The sequence below is a fragment of the Anguilla anguilla genome, chromosome 11 (assembly GCF_013347855.1).
Source record: "Anguilla anguilla isolate fAngAng1 chromosome 11, fAngAng1.pri, whole genome shotgun sequence".
NCBI classification, from domain to species: Eukaryota; Metazoa; Chordata; class Actinopteri; order Anguilliformes; family Anguillidae; genus Anguilla; species Anguilla anguilla.
In genome coordinates, this window is record NC_049211.1 from 18,610,686 (window position 1) to 18,633,773 (window position 23,088).

The 23,088-nt window shown below is 41.2% G+C and overlaps 1 protein-coding gene across 2 annotated transcripts in view; it reads right to left on the bottom strand.

Moving 5' to 3' along the window:
• col7a1 (collagen, type VII, alpha 1) overlaps positions 1-17,104 on the bottom strand; it is a 78,906-nt gene extending 61,802 nt beyond the window's left edge. Inside the window, exons 1-9 of one of the 2 annotated variants that reach the window (XM_035382713.1) lie at positions 16,757-17,104; positions 4,581-4,653; positions 3,903-4,083; positions 3,614-3,770; positions 3,422-3,515; positions 2,972-3,130; positions 2,576-2,733; positions 1,880-2,009; positions 1,434-1,553 (exon numbers count right to left, since the gene is read on the bottom strand). In XM_035382713.1, coding sequence (XP_035238604.1) covers positions 1,434-1,553; positions 1,880-2,009; positions 2,576-2,733; positions 2,972-3,130; positions 3,422-3,515; positions 3,614-3,770; positions 3,903-4,083; positions 4,581-4,644 — 1,063 coding nt within the window. In that variant the 5' untranslated portion in view covers positions 4,645-4,653; positions 16,757-17,104. Of the gene's footprint in view, positions 1-1,433; positions 1,554-1,879; positions 2,010-2,575; positions 2,734-2,971; positions 3,131-3,421; positions 3,516-3,613; positions 3,771-3,902; positions 4,084-4,580; positions 4,654-12,402; positions 12,569-16,756 lie in introns of those variants that run through there. The other variant, XM_035382712.1, reaches the window with a different exon arrangement.
• Positions 17,105-23,088: the final 5,984 nt, after the last annotated feature.

The window sequence follows — 23,088 nt, forward strand, 5'->3', positions numbered from 1 at the left end:
GAGCTACACAATCATATACAGACATGCACACCCACGCACGCCCACGCACGCCCACACAGGCCCACACACACACGCACACACACGCAGATACACAGACCCACACACACACACACACACACATGCAGATACACACGTACACACACACCCACAATGACACACACACACAGATACACACGCACACACACACAGGCACATGCTATGGCAGACAGACATAAAATGGGCTTAAAAGCCATAAACACACTGCACTGATCTTTGAAGAGAAAATGATTCATCAGGTTATATGGACCATTACACATATGGCAGCAATAAACTTGATCCTACTTCTTCAGGAACTGTTAGTACTGACATACTCCATTCCACCAAAGGCTTCAAGTACATGAGCTGGCATCCTATATACCAGTTGTCTATACAGGTAAAATACTTGCCATGCTATACACCTGGTATTTATACTGGTATACAGGGCTGGCAGTATAATGTAGGGAACTGGGCTTCTGACTTAAAGTCTGTGTTGTCAGAGTCCTACTGTTGTATCCACAAGTAACCTCAATTGCTTCAGTAAAATATTCAGCTCTATAACTGGATTGTATGTAAAAATGTAATCTGTAAGTAGTTTGGCTGTCATGCAATCTGGCTGTCATACAATCACTGGTCATATCTCTATATATCATCCTAACATCTAATGAACAAAAATTAACCGCAAAAGCATATTCAATGTCCTTGATACAACATGCACTTTGATATAAGACATATTTCAAATATTTAGCAGCAATTGGAAATGGATAATAACTATTCTATCATGACTGGTAAAGAAAAGCCCTCTTTAAAAAAACATCACAAGTGTCACGTAAGCCTTTTGTGTTAAACATTTATTATTTCCTCTCTGTCCTCTCCCTTGCTGGTATCTCTGTCAGCTCTCTGAGCATCCTCCCACTCCTGCCTTCTCTCCCAATGTGCAAACTGCCGAGCTGCCATGTAAGCATTTAATCACAGTTATTATTATAGCTCAATGCCGCTCTAATCGTGCCTGTGGGTGAGCAGACACGGATATACAGCGCTAACTCAGCTGGGTCAGACCAGCTCAGCCACGCCTCCACCTGCCTCCCGTGACTCTCGCTCTCACTTCAGCCAACTTGTTTTATTTCCAGAAGAATGGGCTGACTGTTTACGATAGAACACCCATGTCTAAACCCTAGCGTCCCTCTCTTAAACTCTTCAACCCTGAGAGGAAGGAATAACTGTCCTCCACGCCCTTCACACAGGGAATGTGTCGACTACGCTGTGGTAACATGTACCACTGAAATTAGTACACGACACAGTAAAAGTCTGAAAGAGTTCATATGAGTTCAATAGTGACTCTATCAGAGTTTGTGTGCAGCACAAAGCATCAATTCCAAAATGGGAACAGCTATTTCGCAGGGGCTCCTGTCTCTGACCTGTGGGGCCATACGTGATCCTGTAACCCTGGGCTGGGGAGGAGGGAGCATCCCAGGCAAGAGAGAGGGAGAAGAACGCCGCCTGGACCACACGGAAGTTTGACACGCCTGGGCGAGACCCTGAGATAGAGAGGGAGACAGAGAGAGGGAACAGCATTGAGATGCACTCAATCAGGTATCACAATGGTCCACAGGAGGCATCACAGAGACTGAGATGGCTGATGAGAGGAGGAGGTGTGAAAGAGTGGGAGAGGGAGACTGCACAACAAAGGGAAGAGAGGAAGACAGGGAGAAGAGCATTTGACATAATGGCTATTACATATCTCAAGTTCCACCATCTTCTACCTAATTCTTAATTTCCCTCCTCCTCCAAATGTTCTCTCTCTAGCTCTGCAAACCTCTCTCCACCACCCTCTCCCTCACAACCAGTACATTTTTATACTCACTGGTCCTGGCCTTTCCAGAGACAGACTCCCCAACACTGTTTGGGTACTGAGCAATGACCGTCACCAAGTAATCTGTGCCAGATTTAAGGTTCCGTGCGATGAAAGTCTTCTGCCCTGCCGGCACGGTTTCCTGTGAGCACAATATTGCCGGATCTCATTACTGGCCTCCCAAAAAGCACACAGTCATTTAAACCACATAAGAAAGCTCCTAACGACATACCATTCCCCAGACCATAGGCCACCCTGTAAACCTCACAAACAACACTCGTCCAATGTCTCCGTCACCCAGAACCCCAGCATTTGTTTGCTTTTATAATGTTGTGCTGTCAGTATATTTTATGAAAGTTACAAATACCAATTCAGCACACCTCACAAAGTTGAAGTGTTGCTAAAGTGATGTACTTTGCTGCATAATGTGATTTTGTGGATTGTTCTTCTTTATGGTAATGCCTTTTAGAAAAGGTGAGTGTCGTTTCAAATGGCTGTCAAGTATACACATAGATAGTAACACTGAAAAGATAAAAGCTTAACCCTTTACCAACACCCCCCCCCCCCCCCAAAAAAACAATAATTAAAAGGCAATTTATGAACATGTGCAATAATTACAATTTCACCCCACTGGCACTAAAACTAGGCAAAATAATTGTTCCTGCATTAAAGTTAAATAAGATCCCAACTCTATAATTCAGTGCCCACCTGTTGGAACTCGGATGTGATTGGCTGCCCAAGTCCAGAAAGGGGTACGTACTGCACAACATAGCCATTCACGGGTCCCAATGCTGCTGCCCACCGAAATTTCAGGGAATCAAAGGTCTCAACTAAGAACTGCAGGTTAGAGGGACCAGAGAAGGCGTCTGCAAGAGATAAAGGGCAAAGGAAAGACACCAAGAGAAAATTAACTGTATGAGCTCTGTATTTTGTGACAGCTCTCATGTGGTGTGTTTGATTTGTGAGGGGCCAGCCACATACGTTAAACAGAGCTTGCTAAGTGCTGAGGTGTGCTTAGCGGTTCCTTCAGAGGGTTTTGTGGGGTCTGTACTGGGTATTATGGGGTATTATGCTTGTGTATGTGCAAAGGGAGACTGAAGGTACCGTCACTGGCGTAGACGCCACCTGAGCTGGCACAAACATGGGGTGCCACCAGGGGCAGCAGCGTGCTCAAGATCTTGAAGTCCCCCACGAAAAAGGAGAAGTCACGTGTGGGCTCTGAGGCTATCAGAGCCAGCTCCACCTCATCAGCATTCTTTATACCTGAGACACACACGGCCATGCACTGTTACATGCTAACACTAGGTCCGAGGGATTTTAAGTGCCACAGACAGAGATGTAGCCTTATGTGGGCAATTAAGCAACACACACATAATCAAATGCACACAAGGTCAGAAACTGAAATTCAGGTACACAAGGGGGTGATTATTTTTAATTGTTTCCATCCCTCTACAGTACAAGACCATAGATTAACTTACATGGGGAATATCGTAAACATGTCTATCTGTACACCTGCATGTACATGTTCTGTATGCAAGAGGAGGTGGTTCTTACCCACAGCAAACAATTTGACCCCCAGACTGCGGAGCTTCTGAGCAGGATCCCTCACACTATCCTGGGATTTCCCATCAGTGATCAAGATTGCAATCTGCAATAAAGGAAGAGAAAAAGAGAGGCATGGCACATGTTGTATGTCATTGATAGCTCTACCGCCTCCTTGAACCAACAATCACTCCCCTCTCTCACCTTTGGAACATCCCGGATTGCAGATGCACTAAAGAAGTTGTCTGCAACGAACTTGAGTCCAGCCCCAGTTCGCGTGTTGCCCCCCTTGTAGTTCAGGTTCTCCACCGCACTGACCAGCTCCGTCCCATTCAAGTACGTGGTGAAGGTGAACTCCACTCTAACAGTTTAGGACAACGCTCAGCATCACCAAGACATGAATAGTCTGTTCCCTGACCGTGGGTATGTTTTTCACCCACAGATAATTAACAACCAAACACAATTAACGAAGAAGGTACACAGACGGTCTCACCTGGAGGTGTCACTGTACTGCACGGCCCCAAATCTGACCCCAGTGGCACTGACTGCGCCAGTGAAGGGTTTCACAATGCCAGCCATAAACCCCTTCACCTGCAGGAAGTTTGCACGGCCAATACTGGAAGAGCCGTCCACCAGGAACACAATGTCTGCCGCTTGTATGTTATTACAACGTCCTAGGAGTCATCCAGAGAGGAGAAGAACAGGGAACGTAGGAATGAGGGAAAAGAGGACCATGATATAGCAGAGGCATCTAATTCATAAAAATAGTTCATTATGTGAACAGATTCAGAAATTAACTGAATCATTTATTTCCTCTCTTTGCGATCAGAAACCCCCAGCTTTGGTGCTTTTATTTCTGGAATAATATACTCTAGGACTCTGACACCGTGACTTGGTGTTTTTAATACATTTATACCCAGACATACTTCCATGTTTTCAGAAAAACATGCAACATTAAAATACAGTATATAGGCCTATATTTCAACCCACAAATCAGGGGTTACATTATGCCAAGATGCAGCTCTAAATTAAATTGCCAGTAAATAGCAGTTTAGGTTTTATGATAGCATTTTACTTTAGAATAAACTCACTAACCGCCACTTTATTTCTGTTTAAATTACTGATGAATATTCGTTTGTAAATGCTGATTTAATTCCAGTCGCAGCTGTACCTTGTGTTTCAGCCCGAGGTACAGAGGAGAGCAGCACAGTCAGTGGAATTAGCCAGCTCCACATCTTCACAACCTGCACACAGAGATTACATCACATGACATTTCATTTATTAGGCAGATGCTTTTATCCAAAGCGACGTACAATAAGTGAATACCGAAGGTCATTGGAACAACTACAAAACACAGGTCCAATAAGGTACAATACTCATTATGTAACAGTTATTCATAGCCATGAACACATCCAGTTCACACACTAATCATTACTCTGTGACCTAACCCATGCTAAGTCAAACTAGGAGGCATGACAAGCTATAACATCAAGATAATGATACAAATTACATTATAAGTGCTGGAAGCAGATGTAGGCAATGCACACTGACCTCCTATTTTTCAAGAGACACCTCACGTCACCTCACACACATGCATGTACACACGCAGACATTTTGACAGTCACATATACAAGCACATTCATTTGCACATAAATGCATATTCACAAATGAAAACACTCAAGGACACACACACACACACAGAGCTATGCATGGAGGTATAGAGGTTTATTATCACAAAGAAAAGAAAACAATACACACAGGCGAGTAAAACCATGTCAATACTCAGACTCCAGATACAGATATAGGTAGACTAATCAGCTAGTACTGTACATCACGAGTTATACAAAAACCCATTCAGACGCAGTCAGGCCATACACTGAACCCAAACTCCACAGCCACCCATCAGAGCTATCTCTGTCCCACTGGCACCAACCAACCTCTCCACCCTCTCAGTTCCCCTTATTGCCCCCAAACCCAAACACACACAGCCCCTCTGCTCGCCCCCTGTCTGCTCTCATTAGTTCCAACAAAGACTAATGTCCCTTAGTAGTGGGGCCTTGCCCTCTCTGACATAGTAAATCGTGTTCCGTGCGCACTCACGGCAGATCTCTCTCTGATGTCAATGCATTGCCCTCATCGCTGTGGCCTCCCAATGCATGCACTGCTCTCTCTCCTGCTATAGCAGGTTATTATCATCAGCTCCGAGCAAAACCTGTTGCGCGGTATCACTTCAAAGAGATCTCACTGCGCCGCTCCCCCATTCCCGACCCCGTGCTGTATTACTTTTTTCCACTTGCCACATACCATTACCCAATTCAGCTTATGCCTGGATTCAATCAGTATGTGTGATAAACTTGCACATGCAGCTGTTGTGGATACACAATTTAATAAATTCCTTATGACGAACCTGCCACAGAGTGTTTGTGAAGAAAAAAAAATGTAATCTAAGAGTCAAGCTTCCTGTTTTTTTTTCCTCTATCTGAACCCTGAACCCTGAAGTGTTCGGTTTAATGAACACAGGTGTGCTGGAGGTATGCAGCATTTCAGCTTTGGGTTGAATACTCAGGCTCAGATTAACAATACCAGACTACACCCTGCAGAACACTCAGATTTATAATTAACAAACTTGTGCTATCAAGCTCAGAGCAAACAAAAACCAGAGCCAACGCTGGCTGACGCTCCAAGACCAGTGTTTCCAACTCCTAGTGTTCTTGTCATATTGGCAATCACATATCATATTAAAGGTAGGAGCAGTACTGCATGTCACTTTCTGTGTTAATGTGATCATTAGCAATTGTCTTTATGTCAGATGCAAAGAGCGGCTATTAGCGTATGATAGAGGTATTGGAAATGTTCATGGCAACATGTTAGGTCTACATCCTTTACCATGTCCAACTGACTTAATCATCATTATCAATATTAGCAATACAACTGTAGTGTTTTGGGACAGAACCCAAAACTGCTCAGATAAAAACAGTTCACAGACAATCAGCAAGACTACTATAATTTTTTTCCTTTCCACGTCTTCTATACCCCAGTATGATATCATAATGAACCATGATCTGAAAATGTAATCCAACGGATAATTTAGACAACCCTCTGTATCTGATTCTGGACTCAGATGCAGTACTTGTGTGAGAAAGGTTTAAAATCTGATCAGTATCCTGCTGTGTAGATTTACAGAAATAACATGGTGACCGCCATTTCCTGCCCACTGAGAGCAGTGCATTGTGGGCCCCTGTACATACTGTACACACAGCAGTAGAGCAGATGCATCTCAGCAGTCAATCACTCCTGAGAGTGAGCCTATGCTTTAGTTCCATTCCACAATGGCTTTACTTTCCACAAGAGTGCATAGACTTTATCTTCTAGGTAGGGTCTTTGCAAAGGTACTGCAAATACCTAACAGATGTGCTCAAAGAGTTAGAATATCAATGATCTTTTTTTGCGGGAAGTAAATGCAATTTTGTTTTTATGTCAAAGCGATGTCAAGACAAGTTATAGCAAGTAATTGGATGTATAATGTAGGTTTTTACTTCAAGGATGTATTCCCCAAAATTGTGCCAATTTTAGGTTCCCTTTCTACATAAAAGCAGACAATACAAGTGAGCATTCAGAATTTGATTAGCAAACCTTCCAACAGCTGTGTTTATGACACTCTAAAATTGCCTGAATGAGCTATGTCCAAAATCACTCCTGTTAAGGAACACATTCTGGAAAAGATCCCCAGAAGCCATATGGTGCCACTAAACACTACAGTTAATGGCTGAAATAATAATATCTTGAGGCTAATGTTTTAGCAGCTAAGCCCATTATACCACAGAGCTTACACTCCGGATCAGACACCCAAGACGAGATAATGCTCTGTCATCACAGAGCTCTTCTGTGGAATAGTTTTTTTAATCAGTAGTAGTGTGCATAGCTGTATAGTACAGTACAGTGCTTAAAAGTAATCTGACATGTCCTTGATTTAAGAAAATACTTGTACTTTCCTTAACAGAATAGATTTCTCTCCAAATCACTGTAAAGCATCTTGTTCATCACTTGGAGAAAATTTTAATTGAAACTGTTTTGTAACAAATTTGTTTTGATTGGTTGATTGACTGACAAATGCGAAGAGCTAAAGGTGTAACAAGTGAAACCACCCTAGACCAGTTTTCAGAAGATGAGTATATGAACAAAGCATGTTCCAGCAGAGGGAAACCCCTGATAACATGAGCAAATGCGCTGGAGGAATTCAATATTTGTGATGCTTCAAAAATGGTAACTATATTAGTTTATATTAATACATTTGTTCAGAGAAAAAGTTTTTTTTAAGTAATATTTTTGTTTCCCAAAAAAGGCATCAAAACTATTTGCACCAGTACTCTGTGCACTCTCTCTTTGCTAGGGTAACACAACTGAGTTATCGTCTAGTGATTAATGAGATGGTAATGGTAAACATACCAGGGGATCTTTTACCATCCCTCGGTAAATAATCTCGAGGTCCTTCCACCTGTGCTTGTGAACTGCCCTCTTGAATTCAAGCCAGACATTTTCAATCAGGTTTCAATCATAAAGGAAATGTGGCAATTTAGATTATTATGGAAAGACTGTACCTTGCACTGCCTGGAACGTTTACCTGCATTGTGTGATATCAAACCACCAAACAAACATTGGCTTAACTTTCAAAAACTAAGAGGCATCTCATAGGCACATGTTCAAATTGAATGCTTTTTTCTTCCTGAAAATTGGGACATCTGGAAAAACTGGATCATCTGCTTACCTAGAAAACTAAATTGTGCAATGACATGCAACAAGATTATTACAGAATTACTGAAACTCAAAGTTCTCAAAAAACTCCCTTTAACTTTCATGTTATTTTTATTCCAGTCACACTGGACAATAAATGCAATAAGAGAGCTTTGATGGTTCAACTATCATTGAAACCACACAGTAAAAGTCTTGCCATATCTCTATTTAGGGTCAAATTTAAAACAAGTAGTGATTAGCAGGATAGTGAAATCAGCCAGAAACCTATAAAACATAGGCTCATACGTTGCACCTGCTGTAAATTGAATAGCCACACTAGTGAGCATGCAGTCTGTGGTTAAATCATTTCTAACCACCTTACAGAGCAGGAAGTGTGAGACTTTCATTAAAACTGTGTTTAATGTTAAATCACTAGTCTCCCTTCAGGTTCCTGTTTGCTGGAAATTACACACTCTTTACAGTGTTGGACTCCATTATATATGTACACCATATGGAATCCAGGTACGTTAACACCAGTAAAAGAGATCTAAACAGGATGCAGGCCACATCTGACCACAAGGCAAACATAATTGTACTATTGTTTTTCACAACACTGGGTATTCTTACCACTTTGCGAAGGCAGAGAAAATGAAACCATCAAATAATTTTTACATGTATCAGGGATGAACTGTGGGAAGACACAGTATGTTAGCTACTATTCCTTAATAAGATGAAGCAGAAAAGAAATGTGACCATAGCATTTGTGATTCTTTACATAACGACAGGTATACATATGAATCCAATATGAAATCTGTTTCGAACATCTTTTAACTTCAGTTAAAATCAGTAAATCTTTTTTTATTTTTCTTGTTTCCACATGGAGAATATCTGGACCCAAAACCCCCAGGGAATTTCTTTCAGCACCTGCCACATTTCCTCTGGTCTACTTAAAACATAATTTCCGTTTATACTGTTTCCATAGTACTGCATCATGTTCTGCATTTTTACCAAAACAACTGAAGTAGTATCTTTCTCATGGATGCTACAGTGCACCAACCCCTCTTTCAGTGTGATTGTCAGTGTTTTGTTATTTCTCTCTCAGTAGAAAAGTATCTAATTAATGAACTATCCCAGTAACTACTGAGTCTGAAATAATTGCCAAAATCCCTATAGGAATAATGCACAAAGAAACATGAGAAAATAAAATAAAATGCCAGTGACAAGCCTGTGATATTTCCCAGGACAGCTAGTGGGTCTGAAAGACACTGCAAAGAACCTTAATTTATATCATATTTAAACTAAATTGAAATTTCTTTTTATACTTCACAAAAGAAGTGACAAAAGACACTTTCATGTGTCACTGTGCAGTCTGATGGGGATCTCATTCTGACCTAGGAGAAATAAAAAATAACACACAGTAGATTCAGTAGAATTTGTTCGATCTTCTGGGTTATGGCCTGCTGGTCCAGTGTTCAGTTCTGTTTCTGCAGTGAACAGCATATGCAGTAATTACCCTTTTCCACTGACAACATTGCCAGGCTAAACTATGCTGGAACCTTGCTAGGCTTCAGTGACAAAGCTCCCATAACAGGGCCCGACCTGCAAGGTGCTAGAAATATGGCACATAATCTAACCAGGGGGAATGCATTTCTTTTATTTAACACGGTTTAGTAGTGGTGCGCTTTCTTAAATCTCCAGATGCTTTCTGTGACACATGTAAATCAGCGCCTCAATCAGTAACAACGGCTATTAGGCTACACCCTGATACTTCTACAGAGGACAAGAATTGACCGTTAAAAAATTTTTTTTTTTAAATGTCACTGCCTAAATTTTACATGCCATTGCTCGTGAGGTAGCTGGCTATGTTTCAAGAAATTACAAATTATGTCGACTGTCATAATATCAATGAGCAGTTGACTGACACCCACTAGGCTGTCAGCAACCAGGGCCACACCATAGTGTTGGGGCTAGCTGTACACTGACAAAAACAACAGTGGAAAGCTGTACAGCCTGGCTTGCAGATGAAAGTCTGCAAACCATGAGAACGATGAGAGGAGCTTAATAAACCATGCCATCTGCATGCTTTTAGTAGAGACAGAATTAGATATGACGGAATAACTATTTTATTATCACATTCATAATTCTTCATTGTTCATTTTGTACTGTACTAGCATGTGGAGATGTCTGAATGGTTTTTGCCTCACTAATGAGGCTTGTGGCTTGAGGTTGGCTGCTTTTGACGTATGTCATTCCCTCCTGAAGTCCTTTGCCACAGCAGCCTTTTAATGTCTGTCTTACAGGGGACTTTCTGGAGGTTGTGTGGACACTGGACACTGTGACACTGCTCAATGTGCAGTTGTATTACTAGTTTATGTTTTGGAAATTAAGAAACAAAGTCCACAAACTATCTTTCGTTCACACCAGCACCCTAAAAACACTTCTTCCACAAATCACAGCCAATATATGTCAAGTGGTTTTAGAATTTAAGACCCAGGTCTGTACTTAATTTGGTTAGCTGTACAGCCAAACAAAGTACAGTAATTAAGAGCACATTGACATGATGAATCCAAACCAACAGGCACCGCTCCCTCCAATCCCTTGAACCTAGCACCTTTGACACTGAAGATCAGTCATAAACCAACAACATTCATGAACATTACTTCTGAGATCATGTAGCAGTCTTCACTATGCAGAACAGAGCAGGGTTAAATAGTACACTATGCCATTTGTGTCACAGGAGCTGAAAGGAACAGCGAGACTATCACGACCACTACGTGGGGAGGGAGGGATGAAAGAAAGCAGGAGGATTTAGAATTGCATACTTTCTGAAAATAATAGCGCAGTTATCCCTTGCAGTTCCCAGTGATGCAAAACATAAAAGAAATGGCTATCCTCTAGGAACAGGAATATAGCCATGCTAAACTAGCAGACCGCAGACCTTCACTACCATCCACAGCCATTTTCCTGTCCACCGTTTCCTTCTTTACATTACAAAAAAAAAAATTGTGAGGCAGTCAAGCCAATGTTTAAATGGAAGCTGACAGAAAATGAAAAGCAGCACAACCACAGAGAGAAAGATAAGTGGGAGCTTTGGGACTCGAGCCTTCTCGTGGACCTTGTGAATGTGAGTGTGGGGTGAGAGGGGAGGTGGTAGAACTGCTAGTCCATGGGGTCAGCATGGAGATGGAGAGTTTGATGGATTACACAACATGGGGGGGGGGGGGGGGGTGGACAGGGGGAGTAAATGCTGTGCCTGTCATTGGTCCAGCTTAGCGCAGGCTGCTTTACAGGGGCTGAGTCCCCTCAGCTGGACATCGGGGCAGGGACAGGGAGGCCAAGGGAAGTGTCAGAGTGAATTATGAGACAGCAACGCATGGATGGCTGTTCCCACAATCCCACAGGTTTGCAACAGAATGTCCCCAGCATCACAAGAGTCAAGAGCACTGAGCAAAACAAAACTGTGGCAGGTTAGTCAGACCTGCAGGTCACTGAGCTTATCTGGCTCTAACTGACTGACACACTGTACAGTACATTGTCTCAGCCTGAGAACTGAGTAGATTCACCCAGACCCCATTCAAAGTTCAGTTTTCAAAATTAGCTAGCAACCAAGACAAACAAGATTTTTTTTTTTTAAATTTAATCCCTTGCCCTCGATGTCTTAATATTTTAAATACCAAAGCCCCTAAGAGCAGAGGAAAGGAACTGGAGAGAGAGTAACCAGCGCCGCATCCTCTATTCCCATTTCACAACATGAACTTTGAAAGCTGACTCTTTTATTTATAGTTAGAGCATACCGTTAGCGCTTGATTGAACAAAGATGCTAATACAGCATTCGCCCTACTTATCTTTTTTTTGTCTTTTGTCTTGCAGATTGTGCATTAGCATGTCTCTAGTCTGCATGAGTCCCCGTATCTTTGTATATACAATAACAATATGGTCAAGATGAAAGTGGTTTCAGTGTATATTATGATTCCCATAACTTTATTACTTTATTATGGTCTTCTTTATCCTTTGAAATGAAAACCCTTCACTGCGCAATCTTCATTTTAACACACATAGTCAGTTTCCATAACAACAGTCTTCAATATCCACATCCCAGCAGCTACAGTTCCTTGTAATCACTCTTGCCTTTTATTTTTTCCCTAAGCAAACAATTAATAAAACTACTGTTTATATTTGTAAAAAAGGACAGGTCTTCCTTTTCAAAACATGATTGCAAAACTTAATACTCTATAATCACAAGATGATGAACTTGTAATTACCCATAAATCTTCAGACAGCATGCAATAACCAGCAAGCAGAGGTAGATGAAGCAGGCATGATCAAGGAGGTGGTGGAGGAGGAGGATGAGGAGGAGGAGGAAGAGGAAGTTTTTTTCCCATATATATAAGTTGAGGAAATACAGAGAGAGACTTCAGACAGCATCAAATGCCAATGCCGCCGAAGCTACATGGTAAAATCCAGACCAGACTTAGCTGCCCACAGGAAAGGAACATTCTATTGAAACCAGGGCAGGGGAGTGACAGAGTGAAACCGGTGCCTAATTCAGTACAGCTTTACAACAGTTCTCAGAGAGCGAGCTTCACCTTTGACAAGCCGTACAGATGCAGCAGGAGAGGGGAGAATGGCGTGAGTGGTGTCGCTCTGTCTGAGCTTCTCTGCTCAGCCATAGGAAGAGCTCCTACAGAGGGAAGCGCCCGATAAGGCCTGCAGTACAGATGTGCTGAAAGGATGTGCTTGGAGGAGGGTAGCTTCTCGGGTGCTTGTGAGATGAGGGGAGGTTCTGTAAATCATTCCAAATGTATGATTGTGCCGGCTAACTGGATACTTAAAAGGAATAGCAGAATAAGCCTGATCACAGAAACATAGGCGGGGGTGGGGGTGTATAGTTAAAAGAGAGTAGATGCAAACTGTGGAAATTTTCAACTAAAAGAGAATGGTAAACTGCATTATTATTTAAAAGGGAACAGGGAATTTGTCCAGCAGACTGTGCAGATACTGTTGTACTGGCATTGACTGTGAAATCTGAAGGTCTTTAGGCTTAGGACTTGGTAGAGAATGGGGTTCTAAAGAAGTGCTCCCCCACATATTCCACCTGGCTGTCATTCAAATACATGCGTAGCACTGACCACATCTCAAAACGCATTACATTACATTACATAACACTGGAGTAGCAGATGCTTTTATCCAGAGCAACTGGCAATATACGATAGCAAAGATGCATTAATTGGAGCTACATGTGCAACAGTGCCCGGCTAACAACATTACCAGATCAGCGAGTGACTAAATAAAAGAGATAGACTAAAAACAACCCACAGAGCAAAGCACTGACAGTTTAGGAAAAAAAGGCCTTTGGGGGTGAAGTTGACCATGCCTCCCACTGTCTTTGAATGTACCGTCTTCTGGAGACACCATACACCCCTTGCAGAAAAAAATCATTTTGTTCCCTGTCCACTCATTGTCCAGTACCAGGACCCCCACCAGGAAGAATTCAGAGACAAACACATTACTTCACAATATCCCAGAGGTGCCTCTCCTGACATGCTCATGAGAGGGTGTTGCAAGGCCCCTCCCACTTGCTAACACCCTGAGGCCCCACCCCCCACTCCTCCCATCCCACTTGCAACAGAGTGACAATGCTGTGTGCAGCCCCAGGCACCCCTAAATTCCTACAGAAGTGAAGGTGAGGGGTTCTGGCATAATTATAGCAGCCAGTGAGGACATTCACCCCATAAAAGGGCTGAGAGAAAGGACAACATGAGTGACAGATCATCCCCCCCCACCCCACCCCAAAAAAAATCCACGTCTTTCCACATCTGTAGAAACCTTACTGCGATCAAACCATGCCTCTTCAACAAAAAGCTCAAAATTATAGGGCTCTAACTGGAGATAATATAGATCTGAGATATCAAGCTAACAGCCCTGAGGATATGATTCAAGGAGATAAATGTTGACGTCCCCTAGAAGTAACTATATTTCATATGACCTCCATATGCTTTAACATGTATGAAAAGCCATTTCAGATGTTAAACCGATAGCATATAAATCCAAAAAGGGTTTTACATGTCTAAGCTCTAATACGCCACCACTGCCACCAGGAATGTATTTAAGAAAGCATCTTACAGTACCAGGATCACGAATGCAACTAATAATTTGTTGTAATGACTCGCACACAAAAAGACGATATACCTGGCTAGACTCATCCGTAATTTAATCTTTGAAACTGATGACATGTATTGGCAGGTATTAGCAGAAACAATATATCAGGGTCAGGCTCCAGTTCTGTGTTTATGTTGTAAAAGTTGGGCAAGGACAGTGTCATGGAATGTTTGAGTGCTGACCTAGTGACTACCCCACTGACCCCTTACACCTTGTCAACTCGCCAGGACAGGGCCGAAGGCACTCAAAAACACCAGCTGTTTTGAGCCAGCTCCCTAGGTAATTACCAGAAGGTACACTTTTACACTGCAAATTAAGAACAATCTACCTAACCAAGGAAATCCTTTACATGTATTTTATCTTTTGACACCTTCCATATGATTTTTAAAAGAGTTTCTGATTTTCAAAGAGTTTCTGTCTCTTTTAAATAAATAATAAAATAAACCAGTTATACACAGCACATCCACTGCATCTACACAGCAAATACATTATTATTATTAGGTTTGAAAATTCAGAAAATATAATGTCCTTTAACATATCTCATTGAACATTTTCTGCTTTCTCATAAACAGAGCCAAAATGGTACAGAAATGGTCCTTCAGAAAGACATGCTCATCAAGGGGTCAAAATATTCAATGTGACAGAGGAGTGTTTAAACCAAGAAAGTTAATTTAAGGTCAAGCCTTTGCCCAGATTCTGCAGCGTTCTCATGTCATCACATTGCTGCTACATTGTCACAACACTGTGAAAATGTTCCATGTCAGTTTATAACATGGGGCTCACGGGTCCACCTTTCCACACCGAAGCTTCTTTTTCAGGAATTTCCCACTCAGAAAATAATTACTGTTACTTATAATTTCAGTCTAATCCTTCTACAGCATATAGAAACAAACACTTTCACACACACGTGCATACATGCCCACACACACACCCACCTAACCACCCCTGTCTTACACATGCATACTCTGCATACCCAGACAGAGAGATAGATGTGGGTTTAAATGAGGCAAAATGCCAAAAAAAAAAATGTATTTGCAAAACTGAAAACAAACTAATCTGAACCATGGATTGTCCCTCACACGGATCACCAGACTAACCTCTCTCCCACCCCCACTAGTGGCTCCTGCTGAGCACTGCATGTGCTCCTTCAACAGCACTGAACACAGGCAGTGACCTCCATGGGCTGGAACCCAGTGTTCTACTGACAGACAGGCAATGTGTTTTGTAATACATTTTATAGTGCTATATAATATTTTGCAATGGTTATTATTAATTAATATAATATGCAGTCATGCATCAAGAATTCCAGTTCTTATTATGAATCAATCTTATCCAATTACGTAGTTATAGGTATAAATAGGAAGTATTATGGCCTGAGATAAAGTAAAATGCTGTAAAACAAACAAAAAAAATTGCTCAGAAAAGCTATAAGTGACTACTTTAAATTTCAATCCAGGCAATATCCAAAAAGCATTTTTATATTCATCCATGTCTTTAATTTCATTTTCTACAGCCCACCTGGGGCTGGCTGTCTAATGAACTTTAAAAATGTGCTTAACTCTTCAACACTAGGTCCACCTCCTTACCTTAAATTCTACTTGGATTATGATGGTACATTCGCAATTGAAACCTGATAAAATATGAGTAACCAAAGGTAATTCTGCTTTTTCTCATCTCTTAAGAGCATCCCACACTCCCTGAATCACTGGAATTACATTTGCTGAAATATGAACAGGTGTTTTTTTCCATGGTAATTTAGATTATTTTGTAAACGCATAAATTTAATCTTATACTGAAACAATGCCAGCGTGAGTTCCAAAAATACCTAACCCCCTTAAACAGCCTCAGATACTCAGCAAGGCCAAGTATCCACAACAGCGACCCAACAACAACGGGGACATCGCGGCATCATACAGCGAACAGCTCACTAACCTATTTAACCCTTTTAAAAATATCAATTTAGTCAGATTCATGTTTTAGCGCTATTTCATAGTGTGGTGTTAATACGGTACCACACTTCTTAACTCTAACCTGCACTGAAATTATGCTGAGTAACATTCATAAAATTGCCTGGTACATGCGTTTGGAACGGAAAAAAACGGCTAATATATAGACAAATTATTATTTATACAAGATAACACACTAAACATATAAAATAAGTAATATTTCGTTTTCAGTGCAATCGCGATCGTAGCCAAATCACACCTGTGATGAATTCTGCAATTGATGATTACGCACTTAGAGGGGCTACGTCATCTCGTTAGGATGCACCAGCATTCCTGTGATTCTTCATCGGCCAAATAAATCACATTTCACTCAAGCTATGAAATATTCAAGTTGAACGATTCCCCCCTGCAGCTCAACTCGTACCCGAGTCGACTCCTGCCACATTCTACCTTTCCAAACGCAAGACATGCATGCACCAATCTGGTGACAAACGTCAACCCCCTTGCTCACCTTTCTACTTCCCCTCTCATAATCCAACCGTCTTTCTTTCTTGCGTTCAGTTGAATTCCTCAGTTGAAGAGGAATTTAAAAGCACATAGCCTACAGTATTTTTGCTCTGAATGAACGGTGCCTGCTCTTCAGTTTCTGTCATCCAGCTTTCTCCCTCTGCAAAAGTAACTGGCACGAGATTGATACGATGTTCTTCTCTGAATTAGCACGTAGGCGTTGCACAGCTTGTTTTATTTATATTTTTTTAAAATAACTTCTCTTGTTGAGCCGTCCCTGTCACTGCAGTCCAGACTTGTTCGGATGCCTGAAGGGTAGTCTTTCCAACTTTTTTCAACTTCACTCTCTACTCTGTGCCTGCCTGCAGGAGCTAACTTCTCCCTCTGCCCGCCCTCCTCAGCAGACAACAGCCAATAATAATTTGTGCTCTGTACCACTTTGAATTTCCAAGTAAGAAGGCTAAAAGATTTTAGTAAGATGGCCAAATCATTTTTATACTATATTTCTGTCCCAAACAACTACATGTAAATGACCCTGCTGTAACAAATACTTAATGAAACATTAGCCTCATTCAAGAAAAAAGTATGGGTATGTATCCATATTTTTGGATACACTGATATAGCACTGATCAAACAGCTTGCAAATGGCAATATTGCAAATGACTGTCATTTACCGTAATTAATAGCAATAATTATCAGATGTGAGCTGGAAAGTGGATAGCCCATTGGTCGATATTTGATTTTAAAAAACAAATGCATTTGTTAATGTGTTCCATCATATATTCTGTTCAAAAACAAAATCCAATTAATTGAACGTAGGGAGCACATTATTTTAGCCAACTAGTTTGTTGTAAATGGTGTATATTAGCCTCACTTGAAAACTGTACTGCGAGATTATGTCAAATTTATTTAATACATTTTGCCAAAAACATTTTTACTGTTGGTCTCATGGTTTTTCTTCAGTCACTAGTTCCTCATACGCAGAGACTACCCAGGCCATGCTGATTTAATTCACACAGGAAAGCACCTCCCCTCAATCTTTATACCAAGGTTATGGACTTGGTGAAGCAATATCTCACCCTTCTAGCGATACTAGGTAGAATTTCACCACTTGGCCAGGGGTGGAAACAGCAGGATCCCTTCTCTCCCTGCAATGGGGGTCTTGTTCTGTGGTACAGAGCTCTATGTCCAATTAACTCCCATTGATGATTGGTGTTACTTGATTTGCATGGATAAAACAAATATGTCTGCCACATTTTCTTCTGCTATTGCAAACACACGCCATTGGGGTGGTCAGGCACTATGCCCTGACTGAAACCATCTTATTTATGTTTACTTCAATAATTAGGTTAAAACAAGCTTCTGTGCAGCGCAGCCACAACAATACAGTTTTCTCTTTACAGAGCATGTCAGGAATGTCTATTGCCATTCCCTGTCAGACTGACTATTCTGCCTTAAATCTAAGTGTTGAACAAATGTATGCCCTAAATCTGGGTTTTCATCAAGGCCCAATAGTACTTTGACCCAGAATCCTCTACTAAGCATGATAGAACAAAGAGAGTGATTTCAAGAGAAAATGGGCAGAAGGATGGGATATGAAAAGTGAGCAAGAAGAATTAGGGAAGGAGAGGCAGCTGCAGAAAAATGTAAATATGTAGAAGTAGAGAGACAGATCTCGGTCTGATACAGGGCTGCACTTCATTACACATGTAACAAAATATGACCATTTAAAGTTAATACACTTCAATAAAAATGAATTGAAGTCATCTGGAATTCCTTGCTCTGAATGACATTCCATAATGTCCATTCCCCAAGGGCAAAAAAAAGGCTTGCTGCACTGGTGCAGAAATGCATATCAGCCTTTCATATGGAGGAACTGTTCTCGACATACACTAAAACATTCTTTGATAGCCTTCTTAGACTAATTATTTTTAAACATTTCATTATTGATTGCATCCTGATATTGATTATTCATTTTAATTATTTGTTTTCTAGTTGTCGTTTTTTTTAAATTCAAAGTTTTATTAAAGTTTATTAAAGTGTACACATGGAGGTCAATAAATAAACTATCCCTAGTTGCAGTTATTAGGCTGCCCAGCAGTATGGGGAATAGACAACAAGGATTTAAAAGCACAGCCAGGATACAAGAGTGAAATGGTGATGCAGGATCTTTAGTGGCCTAACCTCTTTTGTTTTAGCATTAAATCTGAAATTCTGAAAGCGAGCCTGATAAGAATGGTAAAAAAAATACAAGGAATAGGTAACAAGAGTTGTCAGTCAGATCTGTGTGTTTCTTTGGGCTAAATACACCAGTTTCTGTTCCATACAATGCTATGTCTATGGGTACATTCTTAAGTCTGCTGGTTTAAAGTGAGGAAGACGAGGTCAAATGCCACTCGAAACATTCAGAAATGCAGGGTTGACAGATGTATGCATGCACAAGAGTGAACATGCCATCAAATGACAGGTTAAGAGTAACATCACAATTGTCAAGGCAGGACTTTTAAGAAAATATCGTCAAAAAGCCTTCTTGTATAGGCGATTGGCTTGCAGAATTTCTTCTTTGTCAAAGTTGAATACAAAGCAGCAGGCCAGTGCCGACCATTCCACAGTCCTCCACTCAATGAGGTGTGTGTGTTTGTGTGAGGGGTTAGGGGAAACTGTGTTGGGCAGATGTGTGGAGCTGGGTCTTTTGAAGCAGTCAACAAATGAAACCCAAACCATGTTGCACTAATAAAAATATTCCATCCGCTCTCATTGTGTTCTACAGACTGCACCGGTTTGGATTGTGGTTAGGACAGGGGAAGGACGGGACATGGTGAACAGGGGGCATCCCTTCAAATACACAAACACACTGTACCAACTTTAATGGATTCCACATGCCCGCAGACTACTCTTCACCCCTGCATCTGTATTGACCCGTATACAACCGGCCATTCCCATGATGACTGTCTGGCTTCTAATGTACACAATCCATTCCTGTGAAGACTATTGGGATGCTTCTGACAAACACATTGACTATGTGCAGCTGTCCCAAGAGGCATGAAATTATGCTTTTTTGTGCTGAATCTTGAAGACAAACCTATGTTAAACTTAAAGAAGCCAACCAAAACCAAACACATGGCAATGGCCTTGTGTTCTGATATACAGTATATAGACAAAAAAATCTGGCGATGGAGAACATATGAGCATTGATTTCAACCACTGTTTTCCCTTAGAGCAAGACAGCCCCATTCAATATTCAAGTTCAAAAATAGGTTGCAGTAAGGGTGAGGTGCACACAAACTGGTGTAACCAAATGCAGGTTAAATAATTAAATAATGAAATGAAGTATTATATGCTTAGCCTACGGGTTTGCATGCTTGATCATTAAGCAAGTTGCATAATTTGACTGAGCAAGATGCATCCTATGACATCTGGATCGGATTTAGAGGAAAATAATGTAAGAGCTCTGAAAGTATGTCACTCCAGCTTCTAACTGTCACGCCCAGTTTTGAAAAGAGCAGTTTACATTTTAATTTAAAAAAATGTATTTATTCTTTTTTTTTCAGGGAGGTGAGAGCTGAAAAACGGTGGTTGTTATCCTCAGGATTACATTGAAATAGACAACTGCAATATAGCACGGTGGAAGCGAGCTCCCTGCATTACAGTACGAGGAACTAGACTGTGACACTATTGCCATCATTCCCATGAATACAGTGTGAAAAGCGTGCGCAGGTAATAGCAGAACATCCATCTGACCTCACATCTAATGGGAGCTGTGTATCTCTGTTGCGCTGCAGATGTTCTGAGGGAGGCGTGTCCGCCGTAAATCAATCCCAACCAAAGCAGGAATCCGGTGTCGTAACGCGGCTCCCTCCGTAACTCCATATGGACGTTTATTGACAGGGCAGCCTGATACCTGACTCTGATCCGGGGTGGGGGTGGGGTAGAGGCAGGGGTGGGGAGAACTGCTGCGGTATGGGTAGGTGTGCTTGGGAAGAGGGCGGGCTAACTTTGGAACATCAAATAATTCTTTATATCACTCCAGTACTCAGCTCAGGTGCAAACTCAGTGTATTCAAGTGGAAACTGGTTGGATTATGTCTTTAAAAATGTAAATCAAGATACATGTGCTTGTTTATATTTATTTGTTTTGTTGCAGTTATTGTTGCAGTTGTTTCAGCATATCTTTGCATTATGTTCAAAATTTAAGTCCCAGATTATACATGAGAATCCCACCCTTATGGCTCCCAATGCATCATATGGTGTACTGTATGTTGTTAGGTCATACCATATAGCATTATCCAAAAATTGCTTTCCCTTTAAATGTATGATGTATAATGTTGGCTGGCAGCTATGCATTAGTGGGGTGCATGTCTCAGTGCATACCTATGGTTGTGCATGTTCAGTGTGCACAATATATTCAATACCACCCCCCCCCCCCCCCCCCCCCACTGCTTTTTAAGGTCAAAATCCATCATTAAAGCAATCTTATGTAGCCTGTTTCAGCTACATTAGTTCGCAGTTTTGAAAAGGTTGCAATACAGAATGGTGACTGTGACCTGCAAGGTAGCTGGGGTGAAAAGGGAGGAGGCCCCGCTTATAAATCTCTTTACACTCCATCTGTCGCCCATTCCCAAACTACAATCCCTGCCCCGAGTATCACCTGTTCACGTGACAGTGATAAATCATGTTGCATTTTTGGAAAATTGGTACATTTGAGAATTTAATTTAATTTTTTGTAAATATGTATGCATTGATGTCAATATCTATTTCATATTATTGAGTACATTATTAAAACAAAACAAACTGTTACTATAAATAATATATTCAAAATATGTCATGCCAATAGAGCAACCAAATAAAGTGTAATTGAACCAAACTGAGAAAAAAAGAGAAAAAGTAAAGGCTGAGACGGAAAGAACGAGGGAGTATTTACATTTGAGTTATGATGAAGGTGGCTAAATTCAGCTTTTCAGACATACTTTTTAATATTTGTGCGTTTAAGATAGAAGATACACCACATTACCACTAGCAACTGCCAGTAGCAATGCTGTAATGCTCTTAATACAATACCACACATGTGAGTTGCCTGATATCCACACTCATGAACAGCAGCCATCTGAGCGGAGGGGATGCAAGTACATCCCTCTCCTTATCTATCAGCTCATCCCTGAAGCAGGAATAATTATTTCCATGTTGTGAACAGGAGGTGATTTGTTCCTGCGTTGTTTTGAAACCCATATTGTCAGACATTTGTCATTGCTCAGTGTGCAGGGAGATATGCTACTGATGCTGTGGACTGTAGGAGTTAATTTATTGGAATTCCTCAAGACCGTAGAACCAACATGTGTTAGAGCTCATGTGGGAGTGTTTGATATCTGAGCACTGCCCCTTAGGGCAATGGGGCCACACTTCTTCACCTGCACCTCAAACCTCAAGGGACATATTTACTTTGACAGTAGAACTTTTAAAAAAAAGAAAACGCTAACACTGGAATAGTTACACTAATACTGGTATAAAGAAAGAAACATTGGAAACACACTTACTCTGGTGTACTAATGCACTCTGGGGTGGATGAAAATACAAAATATCAGGCGCACTAATACTCTGGGGAGGAAGAACTGAAACTGGGACCAAAACACTAACACCATGGAGTATAAGAACAGTGGACTGTTCTGATTCCATGCAAATGCTCCTGGATGTGATATAGTGTTCTAGGTAACGGTGATCTGATCGTTGATTATTTTTTATCAAGCCAACTAAGAGCTCAGTTCTCTTTTTCAGTTGCAAACTGGGGTGTCTTTGTGGCAATTTTTCCACAGCACCAGGGTTAACACTCCTACTCCATCAAAACATTTCATAGACTCTTTCAGTTCCACAGTGATTCAGGACCTTTTACATTTCATGTGAAAAATGGCACCTTCTACAACAGTGACCCTATAAATGTGCTGGGATCGATGTGCATCAGATTTATCGTATACGTGTATGGTTCAGAGAGAATAATACCCCCTACTGGCCCACCAACACCTCATGCAGCAGAAACTTAGTTTTGGTCTCTAATCTAAGTACTAACTATGTCCACACCTTAATTGTTTGCCATGAGACAGGGTGGTTTGGCTGAACTTCTTGATGTTAAAAAGAAGGTGTTTTTCAAAAGAGCAGAAGGGGTCAGTTAGCATTGATTAGAGAAGTGCCACGTCCCTCTCTGTCAAAGGATGCTAACCTGTAGATGCCTGGTGAGTTTCAAGGTGACTGATGTAACAATAACCCAAGTAATTCTGGCTATCTTACCCTATCTTGGTGGAAGAATGTTAATAATTGTACCCCAGTATCTACTTTTACCCTGAATTAC